This window comes from Numida meleagris, chromosome 5, assembly GCF_002078875.1.
Source record: "Numida meleagris isolate 19003 breed g44 Domestic line chromosome 5, NumMel1.0, whole genome shotgun sequence".
In the NCBI taxonomy this organism is placed as follows: Eukaryota; Metazoa; Chordata; class Aves; order Galliformes; family Numididae; genus Numida; species Numida meleagris.
Window position 1 is genome coordinate 32,834,658 of NC_034413.1, and position 15,499 is coordinate 32,850,156.

The 15,499-nt window shown below is 48.0% G+C and overlaps 2 protein-coding genes across 12 annotated transcripts in view; one reads left to right on the plus strand and one right to left on the minus strand.

Moving 5' to 3' along the window:
* The window catches only part of P4HA1 (prolyl 4-hydroxylase subunit alpha 1), a 29,308-nt gene extending 26,614 nt beyond the window's left edge, over positions 1–2,694 (minus strand). For 4 of the 5 annotated variants that reach the window (XM_021399960.1, XM_021399962.1, XM_021399963.1 and 1 more), the window contains exon 1: positions 2,541–2,694. The gene's annotated coding sequence lies outside the window, so the exon portion shown is untranslated. Of the gene's footprint in view, positions 1–196; positions 345–2,540 lie in introns of those variants that run through there. The other variant, XM_021399965.1, reaches the window with a different exon arrangement.
* Positions 2,403–10,638, plus strand: NUDT13 (nudix hydrolase 13). Of its 7 annotated transcripts, none has more exons than XM_021399976.1 (10): positions 2,403–2,519; positions 2,896–3,037; positions 5,424–5,532; positions 6,261–6,400; positions 7,011–7,118; positions 7,487–7,593; positions 8,473–8,598; positions 8,745–8,856; positions 9,484–9,638; positions 10,203–10,638. In XM_021399976.1, the coding sequence occupies exons 3-10, from the start codon at positions 5,453–5,455 to the stop codon at positions 10,404–10,406; spliced, it is 1,032 nt and encodes a 343-aa protein (XP_021255651.1). In that variant the 5' UTR covers positions 2,403–2,519; positions 2,896–3,037; positions 5,424–5,452; the 3' UTR covers positions 10,407–10,638. The 7 variants fall into 7 exon arrangements, with proteins under 7 accessions (XP_021255651.1, XP_021255652.1, XP_021255646.1 ...); XM_021399971.1 differs by lacking the exons at positions 2,403–2,519; positions 2,896–3,037 and adding exons at positions 3,044–4,556; positions 4,896–5,334; XM_021399977.1 differs by lacking the exon at positions 2,896–3,037.

Sequence of the window (15,499 nt, forward strand, 5' to 3'; positions counted from 1 at the left end):
CTTCACCAGCACACTGTGAATGAATGGGTGGCAATGGTCACAAATTGCAACAAGGGAAACTCTGTTTAGGTACAAATAAAGTTTGTCACAGTGACAACAGTTGGGCATAGAAGAGGCTGCCCAGAGAAACTGCATTTCCCATTCCTGGAGGAGTTTCAAATAGGCCAAGTCCGTGTGCAGCCCAGCCCAAGCTCACCCAACTCCAAGCAGAAGGCTCAGCTGGATGACATCCAGAGGTCACCTCCAATTTCATTTGTTCTTCACACTCTCCAGCTCTCCTGCCTTCCGCGAGGGCTCAGGTCCTGCAGCAATGTGCAGCCACCCAAGATGCCTTCCCTCCCAGCTGGAATTCTGAGCTGGAAGCAGAGCCCAGGGCAGCAGCCAGCTGAGCAGCTTTCACTGCCCCAGCAGCAGTTGCTAAGTAGCGTGGATTTCAAAACTTCTGCTGGAGGATCACTACAGGTTCCCAAATCAAAGAAAATAAAGCTCAGTTAAGAAAGGTGCTGGAAGTCTCTTACACACATGAGCTGCCAAGTAAGTAGGCTTAATTTTTTCCTGTCAGAGACATGCAGTAAACCGAGATGAAATTCCTCTGTTACTGCTGTCAGTCTGGCTCTCCTCCACAGCTGTGCCGCTCCAGCACACACCAACATGGCACGTGAGCATCTCGGAGAGGGGGGATCCTGCTGCCCACATACAGAGGGAACTGTTCCAGTGGGAGTGTGGCTGACAGCTTCAACACAGGAGTTCCCCAACTTTCTGTAAGGAGTATGTTTGCTAAGCTTTGAAACTGTGAAACACAACTGAGTGGGAAACACGAATGACTGGGAAAAAATAGCAAAGAAACAAACATGAAGATACAAGTACAACAGAGCAGTGATATTGCCAAGTGTGACACAGAATTCCCCTAACAGTAGGGACATGCAACAAACGCTGTTTCAAATGACGGACCTTCAAGGTGGTTTTCTGAGGACTTCTATAGAGTTGCCAGAGTTGTATAGGAGAGGATGTGCACGGAGCACCCACGCAAGCACAAGGAAAAGTGAAACTAAGACCAAGTACACAGTGAAAAAACCTCACAGCAGCAAAATCAGGATAGACGATGGCTGAAGACCAAAGGGTCTGGCAGACAGTACTATTACACAGCAACCCTCGCCATCTACTCCAAGCTCCCCAGTGCCTACCAGGATCCAGAAAGCAAGAAACTGCAGATAGGAAACAGAAACTGAGCGTTGACTTTGGAGCTGGAGCAGCTCTAACTCAATACCAAAATAACCTTTTTTTATTTAAGTAGTAAGCAATCTACTTAAATGTAAGAGAGCAAGCAGAGTTTGGGGGCAGAGGAGAGCACCACAAGTAGTGGCAGCTGCCCCCTGCAGCAAGGCTCCCTCTCTGAACAGGGCTGCAGCTGGAGACTCGTGACTAGAATCCTTACCCAAAATGAAAGAACTTTCCCCAGGTTGTTAGGCACTGAGTACCGCATTCATAAAGCCTTCCGCTGATCACCTTCTGTGGTACTTTGGCCTTTTTGCTGGTTTGTAGCACACATGAAGGACTTTGTGTTCCTACTTCTATTTGAAAAGAATTAAAAGCACCAGATCCTACACCTCTAAGACCTTAAGTACGTCTTCCAACTCCTGCACAACAGAAGCTGTTTGCCAGTAAGAGACGAGAATGAATTTCAGAGCCAAAATCGGTACTGTGCTTGAAGTTTTAATCCTGCAGAGCAGGGGAGTCTGTACACAAGCATGTCACCAGGGGATGGAAGCACGTTGTCACTGGGTTTCTCACACAGGGGGACTGAATGGAGACAGCCCTCCCAAAGCACGCTTGTTTCTACTTTCCAAGCCAAGACAAAGAGCACTGGCAATGCAGCAGAGCACTTATCTTATTAGACACAACAAGCAGAAGGCTACCCTCCTATTCATGCATTAGCAGAATATCCATAGGGATGATTTTAGAATTAAGAATGATCACAACGAAAGCAGGAAAATCCCAGTGATCAACAGCTGGAAAACTGCAACAGGCGGGAGCTCTTCGAGGCTGGATGTGCAACCGCACAGGTTGTTCTGCAGCAGCAAAAAGCCCCTTCCTCTCAAGAGGAGCAGCGACTCTGTCTGACGTTACTGAAAAAAGCTGCCCAGAAACACACAGAGCAAGTGACAGCAAAGATACCGCGTCAACACGGGCTTTACTGACAATCTTTGTGTTACACAGACTCAATTTATTAAATCAGGTTCGTTCCCCCACCCCCGCCCCACACGCAAAGAGCGCAGAGCAGGAGCCGCTCGGAGCAGGGCAGTGGCGTGAAACGGGGCTGCCCCGCAGCCCCCGGCCCCTGGCCCCGCGGAGAGGCCCCTCCCGGCGCAGCGCCCCGGACAGCGGTGCGGGCCTCGGCCCAGCCCGGCGCCGCGCTCCCGCCCCCCCGTTACGTAAGGGCCGGCAGGGCCGGGCACCGGCGGCGGAGCGCCTGCCACGTATCGCCCCCACCCCCCCGGAGCGCGTCCCGTCCCAGCACGGTAAGAGAGGCCGAGCCTCACCTGAGGGAGCGGGCGGCCGCGCTCTGCCGACGGACCCACACAGCCACCCGCCGCCGTCACGCTCCGCGCGCGCGGTGCCACCCGCCGCGGCTTTTATAGGCGCGCAGGCCACGCCCCCTCGGGCCGCGCGCGGAGGGGGCGGGGCGCGGGCGGCAGCCGGCGCGCTACGTGAGCTCGGTCACAGCGGCGGCCGCCCTGGTGCGCAGGCGCCGCTGCCAGCGGCGCTCCACGTGGGCGTTGGGGTCCGGGCGCCGTGTGGCGTTGTGGACGTCCCGACCTCCCCCGGGGGAGCGCGGCCGCCGCTGATCCCGGTGTGGATACGGCTTGCGCTGCGAGTGCCGTGTCGCTGCTGCAGGAAGAGAGCCGGGTTCCAGCGGAACCGTCCGTCAGAAAGAAGCCTCCCTCCCTCTCGCCTTGGTCGTCCTCCAACAGAAACACAGCTCCTCCGGCCGGCCGGAAACGGGGAGCGGCCCGCCGACATCCAGCTGAGGCGTCTGGTGAGAGCCCTCGGCCAGGGAGCCCGGAACAGCTGGGCCGAGGTGGAGCAGCAGCTTCTGGAGATGTGGCAGGAGCACTCAAAACTTACTCCTGCAAACAGAACGCCTCCCTAGCTTCCTAACCTGTAACGTTTTGATTTTTAACTTCACTTTTAACAGGATTTTCCCAGGCTGACGTGGCCCATCTTGTTTGTTAAGCAGTAGTGTCAATGCCAAAGATGAGGCTGCTGACAAAATGAAACTGATCCTGTACAGAATTCTTACAGTTGGAACAGTCCCTCAAAGCCCTCCTGTCCCAACTCCCCTGCAATGAACAGGGGCAGCCACAGCTCCATCAGGAGCTCAGAGCCCCGTCCAGCCTGACCTTGGGTGTCTGCAGGGACAGGGCACCCACCACCTCTGGGCAGCCTCAGCAGTTATGGGTTGGTTTGTATCTACAGCGTAATGACAGGGAAAGACTACTCATTAACTTTCTGTTTAAAGAAGCGGTTTGTCTTTCCCCGGCCTTTTCCTAGAAAAGAAACATCTTTTAGCAAGAGGTTCTACTGGCTTGTTTTAACAGTAGCGTACTTCCCTTAGAGATTATAGTTCAATCCTCTATCTTATTAAGGGAAGTTGTTTTGTCCATGAATCCAATTAGCCTTGTGGGTGAATAAGATTGTGCTTCCTGAAATAGAGCAGGCCCACAAATAGCATAACTACACCTAAACTCATAAGCAATGCTGGTAACCAGAGTGGTATTTCCCTGCATCCTCTCATTATTTTTTACAAGCAATGCTCTCAAGTTACGAGACAAATCTCAGTTAGAACATCTCACCAAACAGCAAAAGGTGCTGAAAACTTGTACACGTAGATAAAGTTCCCTTTCTCCTCAACATAGGCAGGTAGGTTCTGGTAATGTTTTCAGTACCAGAGAAACATATTCAGTTATAAAGGCATGAAAAATACGTGTTGTTATTCTGACATCCCTCCTGGCAAAGGGCACTTTCTAATCAGAGCCACTGCAAATTCCGCTGTGGGTCCGGGTGCTACAGCACTCAGCAGCTCCGTTCTTAAGACGTGTTTAGCTGTTGGCATATTTTCCTCTTTGGGGACGTACAGTCCTTAGCTTCAAACAATGCCCTTATGCTACTGACAGAAAACAGAGAAGCTCGCAGAGAAAATAGAAACTAAACAAACAGGAACAAATACTTTCAGAATAGCTCCAATTATTGCAGTAGCGTTGTTCCCGTAATAGCTTCTGCTTGGCAAAGTACAGTACGTCGATTCCTGGCGGAACGAAGCGAGCAAGGAGAGCTCGTCCCCGGGCAGCCCCGCAGCTGCAGGAGCTGATCCTTTGCCCAGGGTTTCCGGACTACATTTCCCAGAGCTCCTGCTGGGGGAAGAGCGACTCGAGGCGGTCAGACAGCTGCTGTTATCTCTGCTTGCTGGAGGAGCAGCACTGCCAGCTGAAGACAACGGCGGCCTTTCGGAGCTGTTTCCTGCTGCTGGAGACAGTACGCCTTCTGCTCCGAGCGCAGTAAGTGGACAAAGCGTTTGTGAAGTCTCGATCCGCCTCCTGCTGGGTGGGCAGAGATGTCAGGAGCCATCGTGACACCTCCACACCACTGAGCACAGAGACTGCCTCCCTGCAAGGAGAGGAGCCTCTGCTCAGGCACCACCCAGCTCAGGAGCCGTCACCGGCCTTCCTCAGAGGAAGGACTCGCCACCTCTTCCTTGGCACAGCTTACACATCCCAGCCTGCAGGACGAAGGAAACACAACTTCCTCCTTAGAGAGCTTTGAGATCTGTGGTTGGAAAGTGAAATACTCAACATAATTGCTGAGGATTGTGAATCATAGCACATTTTTTTTTTCAGATGAACACTTGAGGTGTCAGTTTCTGGCTGTTTTCTGGAGCTGAGTTCAAGCTGCAGTCTGCAAGTGCCTGAGCCGACAATGTGGTGGGATCCTTTGACACAAAAGCCATTCTCAGCTGGAGATGATCCAGTTCAGCTGCAACTGCTGCCTCTCATCCAGCTCTGGGAATTCTCTTCCGCCACCAATATTTTGTCTTTCATTCTCTTCTGGCATCGATGCCTTTCCCACAGATCTGCTGCTTGCTGCAATAGGATGTTCAGTTGGATGGAGGCCATTACAACTGCGTAGGAAACAAACAAGAAGGCGGCCACTTCCACTGCTCTTTATCCCACTGGTACAGGAATTTAGGACAGGAACATTTAACCTCGTCATATAGCACTTTAAGACCTTCTGTGCACACTTATTTTAGAAAGCAAATGCCAGCATCCTGTAGGCTCTGTAAGCGCATAGCATTGGGTTATTGCACCTTTTAAATCAAACTCACCTTTGCAAGGCCACTGTGTTATGTTCTGTGCTTCTCTTTTCAGGCACAGACAGCTTCCCATTGGTGCTGATTATGGCTGCGATTTATCAAGCAGCATATAGAAGAGTTGCTCTCTTCTGCAGGTCACACTCTACCTATGTGAGAAAAATGAGGTAAGTTCTCATCTGATTCTTGTTTGTGCTGAGACCAGGATTTGGCACTCTTGTTCACTGTCACAAGCAGCCCTACCCAGATCAACCTACCAGGTTTCATCTTGTAGCAGTTTAGCAGTGATCCAGGAGTGCTGCATGTGCTTAGTAAATGGGAGCGGTCAAAATCTCTCCACTTCCTTCACTATCAATGAGAGCTAGTTGTCTTAGGCTGAAGCTCTCTAAATGAATGCCTGTGCTTGCTAAAGAATTAAAAAAAAAATTAAGGCAGACTTGAAGCGATGCTGCTCACCTCATTTAAATACTACTTTATACAGTCTGAAAGAAGCACATCTCAAGACCCTGTTTCTAAAGATTGCATTTTCCAACTCAGAACCCAGTTAGCTGGGCCCTAGGACTCAGCTTGGTCTTTACGTCCCATCTCGGTGTAGCAGGCAAACCATACCCTGCAGTAATGCATGCAGCTTGATGGGGAATATACGGAAAATTTGAAGCACCCACTAGTCTTGTTGAGCAGGACTTGGAGCCTTCCAGCCTGGGAGCATAAAGGGAAAGATCGAGGTTTCCTGCGCACAAATGATCGCATCCATAAAAGAGACCTCTTGGACTGAGAGACTTGGGTTGCACATCTTGGGTCTGCTCTGCCTGACATAAATGTGTCCAAATAAGCGTAGCACAGGTAATATCAACATGATCTTGAATTCATCTTCCTAATTGTCTTCTTATTGCAGATACTTAAATAAGCTAAAGGAAGATGACAGCTTGTGTAGACAAGCCCAGACCTCAGGAACTTTCTACCTCTTTCACAATCTCTCACCCTTCCTGCAGGAAGTCGGACAGAAATATTTGATACCACAGCTCAGTGCAGCAGGTAAGCAGGTGTCCAGACAAGGCATCTCCCAGGTCATGCAGCTCAAATGATACGGGCTCATTTGCAATAGGCAACACCTTACATGGGGTCACAAATCTTTCAAGACATGCATGAAACATTTCGTTATATACAGCGTGCTATTTGTTACCGAAAAAAGACTATTTGGAGTTAAAACCTTAGCATGTAGAGGTGAGCTCATGCTCCTCACGTACATATGGTATTAAAATTTGCCTGAGCTGTTTTTAGATTATAATCTTAAATATTTGGGACCGTGACTTCTGAAGAGCTGGCAGGATAACAAACAACAAATTCTAGCACCAAAGCATTGAGAAATTTGAGGGAAAGTTATCAGCTGGTGTAAGAGAGAAATGGGATGGACAGCTGTTCCCCAAGCATAAAAATATTTGCATCTTTATCTTGATATGGTCAAAAGATCCAACAGGTAGGAAGGAAGCTACTCTTCTGGTCTCCACCAGTCTTCCCCTCCCTCTCAGTGAGCACGCTGCCTTGAGCCCAGATTGCACGAGCCTTGGCAATGCAGAAGGAGCTTCATGGTCGTATGAATTAACTTTCCTTACGGCTTTTCCTTCCCCTTTCTCCTGCTCTTTAGAGATGAAAAGGATCCTGGAGAAATTCAAAGAGGCTGAACAGTGGATAGAGAAGTCGGTGCTGATTGGTTGTTCAGATGAGCACGTACCACACTTTGCCCTGGATTTAGGTTGGGATGACTCCTCTTCCATCTGTGTTGGCATCACATTTGATGCACTGAGATAAAGATGCTGCTGAGGCAGCGTCCCTTCTCCATGCTGGGTGATTATTTACTGCCCAAGAGGACTCAGTTGATCCTCTGTAGGAGCTGCTGTGAGCATAGTGATTGAGCCACCGCACTGTACTGTGGCTCCTCTGGGTGTGTTTGTAAAAGTGGGCTGTTTGCAGGTCACTTAACATTTGGAAATGTGTACCACTGATGTGATGTCACTTCCACGGGAACTTCCAGAAATTGTATACTGGCACACTGAAGGGTGTAAAGTTGGGATAAGAACTGCAGTTCATGCGGTCACAGATTTGTTGTTGTTTTTTAAGCAGGATCCTTGGAAAAATCAGTCATTGAGGCTGAGCTCGAGGGATCATTCACTGACTTACGAAAGGCTCTCTTTGTAGTGGATGAGAAGGATTCTCCTTTCCTGGCCTCGGTAGGTTATTATTCCTAACATCTCTTTGCCTCTCACGTTGTTTTATGACTTAATATGTATTGTGGAAGTACCTACGGTAAGTTTTTAGCCAACTAGGTACAAAGATGCTATAATTTTTCAGCTCTTCTCCCACATTTGCTGTCACAAAAGTAAGCTGCAATGGGAAGAGAAAGAGACAAGTGGCTTAACAATGATTGCAGTAATTTGCCTTTTAGCATAAACCTGCTGTATGCACAGCATGAAATATACTGATCTCAGCAGCAGCAGTTCTCTCAGCAATTCTGGTTTGTCCTCAGCAGTTAACACACATGGCTTTTCTGTTGTCCTCTTGGCAAACTAAGTTTCAAGAGCAGCCTTACAGATCTTCTTTCAGAGCTGCTCTGTTACAACTGCACACTTACAAACTGTTACTCTCCACATGCTCTGTTTGGAAGACCTAAGAAAGGACCTGTGTGTGAAAACTAGCTGTCCGAACTGATAAGCAGAAGTAATTAACGTTTCTCTTCCCGCTCTGTAACGTTTATGATGCTTGGGCTATTTTTCACAAAAAGCATTTGGGGTTGGCATCTCCTTAGGATATTTCAGTTCCCATTACTACTCCCATTGTATCCCAATAAAGAACAACTCTTCCTCCACCTCCCCTTAAAATGATGAAATTTGGATGCTAAAGCAATAAACATAAAACACCAATTGCAGAAGACTCCATTTATCAAAACAGTGCCCATATTTCATTGACCTTATAGAGGCTTCCAAACATAATCAGAGTTCATGCACATAATAACATGCTGGGGAGAAAACAGCAAAGCATCACTCAGGGAGACTGCTCTGAATCATCTCCTGGCTCTGGGCATCCATAGATCTGTATTTCCCTCTTCACAGGCCCAGGCCCTTCTCCGGTGGCATGATTCCCACCAGTACTGTAGCAAAACTGGGCGGCCGACTCAGAAAAACGTAGCTGGCAGCAAGCGGGTGTGCCACGCCAGTGGAGTAACTTATTACCCACAGGTAAGCACCCAAGCAGAACAAGTAAGCACAAGGTCACTGCTGGGCCACGTGGACCGTGTGGAGCCCCATCCAGCTAGGAAAAGTTGCCATGTGCGCTTACATGTTTGGTCTGAAGTCCTTCCTTTGTGCTTGGGTGCATTTTCTAGATGTCTCCAGTAGTTATCATCTTGGTGTCTGACGGCAGCCGCTGCCTCCTTGCACGACAGCGCTCGTTTCCTCAGGGGATGTACACTGCTCTGTCTGGCTTCTGTGACCTGGGTAAGGTGGCCTCTCATCCAGCACGGAGCCTTCAGACGTGCAGAGCTGTGGGACATCAATCAAGGGCCTGCTCACAAAAGATGAATGACAATGTGGATGATACCACAAAAATAAGGATTGTGTCAGCAGCGTTATTCAGATGGGATTCAAAATAGTATATAGGTGAAGAGAATGGGTGAATTATGAGTATGTATCAGTTGCTGTAGTCCCTGATAGTAAATTCAGTTATAAGACTTCCCAGAATAGAACCCCCAGATACTTCTTAGTCCATTTTGTATCTCATACCATTTGGGTCAGTAAAAAAGCCCCCACAAAACTACAGGCCTCTTATTACAGGAGGGAAAGTGGCTTAAAAAGGAGAGCAAAGGGGGCAGCCGCATTCTGTCCACCAGGTGCATGCAGACAAAGCCAAAAGTGTCTCTGATGGCTCTGGTTAAGGGAGGTAAGCACTGGCAGCAAGATGCTCAATTCAATGAGCAGGCATTCCCAGGTCAGCACAGCCAGAGCTCCCACTCATGCTTGAGCAGTCAGCACTGGAACACCTCAGAAATTAGAGTACCTACATTTTCTTGCCGTGGTTTGCTGCCTGATGCCAACCTGCCCTTACTCAGCTATGATTGCTTCTAGGTGAAGCTGTGGAGGAGACAGCCCGGCGAGAGGTGGCAGAAGAGGTGGGCCTGGAGGTGGAGTCACTCTGGTACTCAGCATCCCAGCACTGGCCCTTCCCCAGCAGCTGCTTAATGATAGCTTGTCACGCATTGGTGAGGGGACAGCAGATGGAGGTGAGTGGACTCAGGTTCCTCTGAGGCATTTTAATGCCAGCCTTACATAGCAGGATCTCTTTTGGTCCACAGACTTCAGCTTGGATAGCATCAGCTCCTCTCTAAATGCTGTTTTCAGCTAGCTTCCAGAAGTGAAGAAGAGACTGGAAAATAAGGATCACTTCTGTTCTAACATGTAAAATTTTGCACAGGTCACTGTATGTACAAGCCCAGAGCACAATGCCTCTACTTTTTTTTCCTCTTAACTCTGCAGAGCAGGTACCTTCTAATATTCAGAACATATTTGCTGTAGAACATGCAGTTTCTGCTACGTTAATTACTGTACTTGGGCACTAGTACTTTGCAGACCAGTGCCACAATGGAACAGGGCTAACTGACTCGTGGCTTCCCTAAGCAAACACCGGTGGGCAGTCATGTTCTCTCCTGTGCTGGCATCAACAATTCAAGTGTGAATTAATCTGTCCAGGGATTCTAGCATGGGATCTTTCTGGGTGCAAGAACGAGGGACTGCTGCCCACATTTCAAGCTGATTTAAGGAACTGCTACTCTCCTAATTCTTTCCAGATCAGTATGAACAGCCTGGAGCTGGAGGAAGCCCGCTGGTTTGGCCTGGAGGAAATCTTGGAGGGTCTCAAGCGAGGACCCAAATCTGCAAAGCAAGATGATGGAAGTTTTTTACCCTGGTTCCCTCCCAAGCAGGCCATTGCTCACCAGCTGATCAACGAGTGGGTTAAGCAGCAGACTTCTCATCCGCCTCAGGTGCAGTGACTTCACCACGCCTCCATCTCTACCAGAATTACTAACGCTTGACATAAAAGCTTCCAGAGACGAAATCTGTCGTACAGCAGGTGTAACCTGATGGCAGTCCTACACTAGGATACACAGACCTACACAGCCAGTTCTAAACCGATCATCCTCAGACAACAACTTGTGCAGTGGATCACCTTTGAGATCTATTGACTTGTAGTAAATGTACAATAAAATTCTTAGTCCCAAAGCACAAAACATTGTCATTTGTTGCTGGTGTTGCCCAGTGAGCAACAGAACAATGAGCCCTGTGCGGCTATATCCCCTTTTTCTCCATTTTCTCCATCTGGAGGTTGTGGATGGATATCTGAACCCACCATTTTTCCAGAAAAAAACATTAAGGGAGAGAGGCCTTTTAGTGTTCACACGTGTATCAATCTGGAGTGACTATCAAAGAAACAATAGAAAAGGCAATGCCTGTATGCTCTCCCCTTCTTCTGTTTCCCTTCCCATTAAATCTTCCAGTTTCATATGAAACTTTTTTTTTTTTCCCCAAATGTCAAGCATACTCCTACTTTGATGATACATCTGAGTAACTAGAACTGCTTCTGGAGACACTGTTTTCCCTGCCAGCAAGACAGAGCATGACACTTCCATCCCAAAGAAGAGAGAATAGAGCTACCTGGTGGTAGAGAGTGGAAGAGCAAGCCTATATATGAGCATATTAGGAGAATCCAAATCACTCAAAGGTGAGGTAACATTACTGAAAGGTGCGATGTCTCTCACCCTGTGCCAGAAGTCTGTGGCTTGCTTGGAGAACTGGTCTTTGTTTTACTGGTGAAATGGTATCACCTCTGCAGGGAGAGTGACAAAGATTTGGGGAAAGGAAAGCAAAGGAGGCAGATCTGCTGTTTTTTTTAGGCTCAGTCCTTCCTGCTTACTTGGCCAGACTTCAAATGTCAAGACTGCAAAGCCACCAGTACAGATACTTGAAGGGGGTACAGATAGGTGCATTGCTGGTGGCTCCCCTCCAGCCCAGCCAGACCCTTAGATGATCTCACACACCACTGAACTTAACCACAACTCTCCTGCATTCAGTTTCCTTTGAAACATGACTCGCTGCCTCTCTTTGTGGTGGTTGCTCCCATTTTCTCTCCCATCATTTTAATACTCCATCATTTTTCTCTTCCTCTCTCATCTCTGAAATGTGCCATTTCCACTTTCAGCCCCGCTGCTCTCTTCCTCTTGTCTGCAATAAAAACACTGAAGAGTCAGACTCAGCCAGCAGGCTATTTGTGCTTCTCACGCCCTTTCCTCGTTCTTCTTAATGCCTCCCCACCTCACCCCATGCAGTTCCATAATGTGACCCAGGCTCGCTTCTAGATTACAACTCATCTTGATGTGCTCAGTGCTTTCTGAATATCCACACAGGGTCTGCTCTCTATGGTAGAAAGAGAACTAAGAAGTAAAAGCAGCAAAAAGTAATACACCTGAAAGAGCAGAGGAATGGCTGTGGGACTTCTGCAGCAATTTGAACTCTGTGAGTATGCAACTGTTCTTCTACTTCACAGTATATGTCTATCAAACCAGCTGCAGTATGACCAGAATTTGATATTGGGAAAACTGACCTCTGCTGGGAAGCACTGGATTACTGCTTACCAAATGATGCTTTGAACACCGGCAGGCAGGCCATCAGTGGGCTCCAACTGAAAGAACCGACACCAGCTCCTTCAGAACTGTCCCCTCTGCATTGCTGATACACAGCTGGCTTGGCAGGTCGTCCCCACGGGGTGATGTGAGCTGATCATAGAATTGCTCAGGTTGGAAAGGACCTTCAAGATCATCAAGTCCAACTGCAACCTAACCATACTGCTCTAACAACCCACCACTAAATCATGTCCCCATGCACCACATCCAAACGGTTTTTAAACACATTCAGGGAAGGTGATTCAACCACCTCCCTGGGGAGCCTGTTCCAGTGCTTAACAACCCTTTCTGTAAAGAAGTTTTTCCTGATGTCCAACCTAAACCTCCCCTGGTGCAACTTGAGGCCATTTCCCCTTGTCCTGTCACCACTGAGAAGAGACCAGCCCCGCTCTCACTGCAATCACCTTTCAGGTATTGGAAGAGTGCAATGAGGTCTCCCCTCAGTCTCCTCTTCCCCAGACTAAACAGCCCCAGTTCCTTTAGTCGCTCCTCGTAGGGCATATTCTCCAAGCCCTTCCCCAGCCTTGTTGCCCTTCTTTAGACCTGCTCCAGCACCTCCATGTCCTTTCTGTACTGAGGTGCCCAAAACTGAACACAGTGCTTGAGGTGAGGCCTCACCAATGCCAAGTACAGGGGCAGGATGACTTCCCTGGTCTTGCTCACCACACCATTCCTGATCCAAGCCAGGATGCCATTGGCCTTCTTGGCCACCTGGGCACACTGCTGGCTCATATTCAGCCGACTGCCCATCAGCACACCAAGGTCCCTTTCCATCAGGCAGCTTTCCAGCCACTCCTCCCCAAGCCTGTAGGGTTGCCTGGGGTTGTTGTGACCAAAGTGCAGGACCCGACACTTGGCCAAGGCTGGCACCCACAGACTTCAGGACAGCAATAGGAGTTGCAGATCTGTGCATATTCAGATTGTAACAGGCTTTCAAAGGGCTTCACATTTTATACTGCTTTTTAAAAATTCCTTAGCCCATGCGCCTTTGACATCCCTCCCCAGTTATTTCTATTGTGCTGTTCACAGGGAAGCACTGCTGAAATGAATTTGGCAGCCCCAGCCTGCAGCTGCCATTTAGAACTTGTTCACCTTGACTTAGTAACAGATGGCAAGCAGCTGTGTGAGGGTAAAAACTCTGCCAGATGTCATTCATGCAACACGAAGCTAAATAAACATGCATGGGACCAGGACGAGCAGTTATGCAGCTTCATCGAACAGCACCCGTTGGTTATTTGTGTCACAAGAACACAGCAAGAGCAAAGAGAAAGCACACAAACTCAGTCTTGCTGCTCTGTCTGAACTGCGAGGACCCAGAGAGGTTTTATTAGTGAAGCAACATACATCTCCAGTCACAAGGAGTTTGCAGCAATGATCCACAGGAAATACGATAGTTAAATATGGATGTTGTCAGTATACAGACCACAGGATGCGACAGCTAAATCATATCCCACTTTACAACAAAACTAGAAGTGTCAAAGCAGTGCTATTGCAGCAAAATAAGCAGTAAGAAAGTGACAGGAAAGACCTATGGCGAAGAGCAGGAATAAAACAAACTGTGCCATCTCTTAAATAAATTCTCAGCCATCAGCATTAACAGTCAATGGGATATAGTTTCATTTAACATTTAATCCTTCATCAGCCCTATAACTATATGGCCTTATTACTGCAGGTACAGTTAATAACCCTCACCAAGCTAAAAATATCAGGGCTAGTCTGAGCTAACTTAGATGAACATAACTGCTGTCATTGGATTTCATTACTCCTTTTCCCCTATCTAACTACAACACCTGTACTGGAAGTATTTCACTCTCACACCTGAGCCCATGTCACAGGGCAGTTTCCTCACCTGGAAGCACAGCCAGCATGTATTCATACACCTGCATGTTGTTTCTGTCCTACCTCAACAGAACAGCTTGCCTATATTTTACTGTAAGAGTACATACAAAAGATAAACTGAAACCACAATGGCAATCTCAGCTATGTGCCCTAAAGGCACAGGTTTTGCTATTGAGTTAATTATTATCAGCACCTGGAATCTGTAGTAGGAAACCTTACTCATCCTCATGAGGTGGTAATCTTAATGGTGGCTGAGAATACACTCAATGCATATCAACCAAGGCTTCACTTTCCAGAGTCTTCATATTTTATTTATAAACTAATTATTACTTTTTTTTTTTAAGTGGCTTTGTATTTGCTTGTTTATGCCAAGAATCCCAACTGCCCTCCACCATGGTATTTTCTTAGGGGAATAAAACAAAGTTGGAGGAAGAAATACATTTCCATCTCAGACCTGCCAGAACAGATGCACTTGCATTCTGTTCCAAGACAGAAATGCCAAGGGGGAGGAGCAGCTGCTGCTGCAGCCTCTGCAGCATCCCACGGGACCCTGAGGTAGTACAAAGGGCCTGCCCTGACTCCTGCTGCTGTTGAAAACAAACTCCAGTTTCTCAAACAAATTACGTAAGTAGCTGCAGCAGGAGCTCTGCAAGCATTCGTAAAAATTGCTGTTGCAAGTAATGCGTGCCCTGGAGGTAACTGTTACTCTTATTTTACAAGGAAGGACAGAGAAAAGTCCTGCGCAGGATGGTGATCCCTCATGGCAAAAGGGAAGGCTGTCATCTGCTTACTTACACAGCAAGAATTCTGATAACTGTTTATTTGCAGGAGATTGATTAAGGCATGAGGACCCCAAATAGCAGGCAACGCCACCACCACTAAGCTGCATTTGCACAGAGCTAGCTGCACTTCAACACCGCTCCTCTTGAGCTGCACCTCCTCCTCAGTGACCAGAAAGGAGCTGAACTCACGCTGACACCATTGCTGGCCTGCGAGCTGCTGGCTTCTGGGCTGAACTGAACACCCCCTGTTAAAAGTGATTAATTAGAGGGTTCTCTTTCTTCGGTTCCCATCTACTCTATAGAGCTGATTGGCGGAAAGAGTGGCAGCTGCCAAACTGGCCAGGTGTTCCGAAGAGTCTGAACAAGTTCAAGATCTCTACCATCCCCTGGGATTGGTTTCCATCTGGTACACAGACGATGAAAGATCAGTTAGTTGTTTTCTTGCTTGCAGCATACCAGTCAACAACCACTCCATTCAGAACTGGGGCTCCGAGGATCAAGCCACAGACAAGGAAACTACATTTCTGGGAAGGGTCAGAAGTCCTGGGATAAGCAAAGCTGTACAAACGGCAGATGCTCAAGTGAGCAAAATGAATAGAGTTAGCTGGAATGCAGTACTGGTTCATAATATTCATAATAGAATGGAAACTTTGATAGCAAGCAGTTGAAAGGGAAACATGCTGCACTTGTCTTCCCTAATTAATTCCACCAGGAATCCCTCGCTGCAAATATTCTCTTTCAAAATTAAAAGCAGAAACGCCTCGTGTGCTACTTCAAAGCAGTGCA

Coding starts and splice junctions, on each gene's coding strand:
- NUDT13 (XM_021399970.1), top strand. CDS start 5,313: ATGCCAGCATCCTGTAGGCTCT. Junction 7,594..8,472: donor ATTCTCCTTTCCTGGCCTCG/GTAGGTTATTAT, acceptor CCCTCTTCACAG/GCCCAGGCCCTTCTCCGGTG. Junction 8,599..8,744: donor GAGTAACTTATTACCCACAG/GTAAGCACCCAA, acceptor TGCATTTTCTAG/ATGTCTCCAGTAGTTATCAT.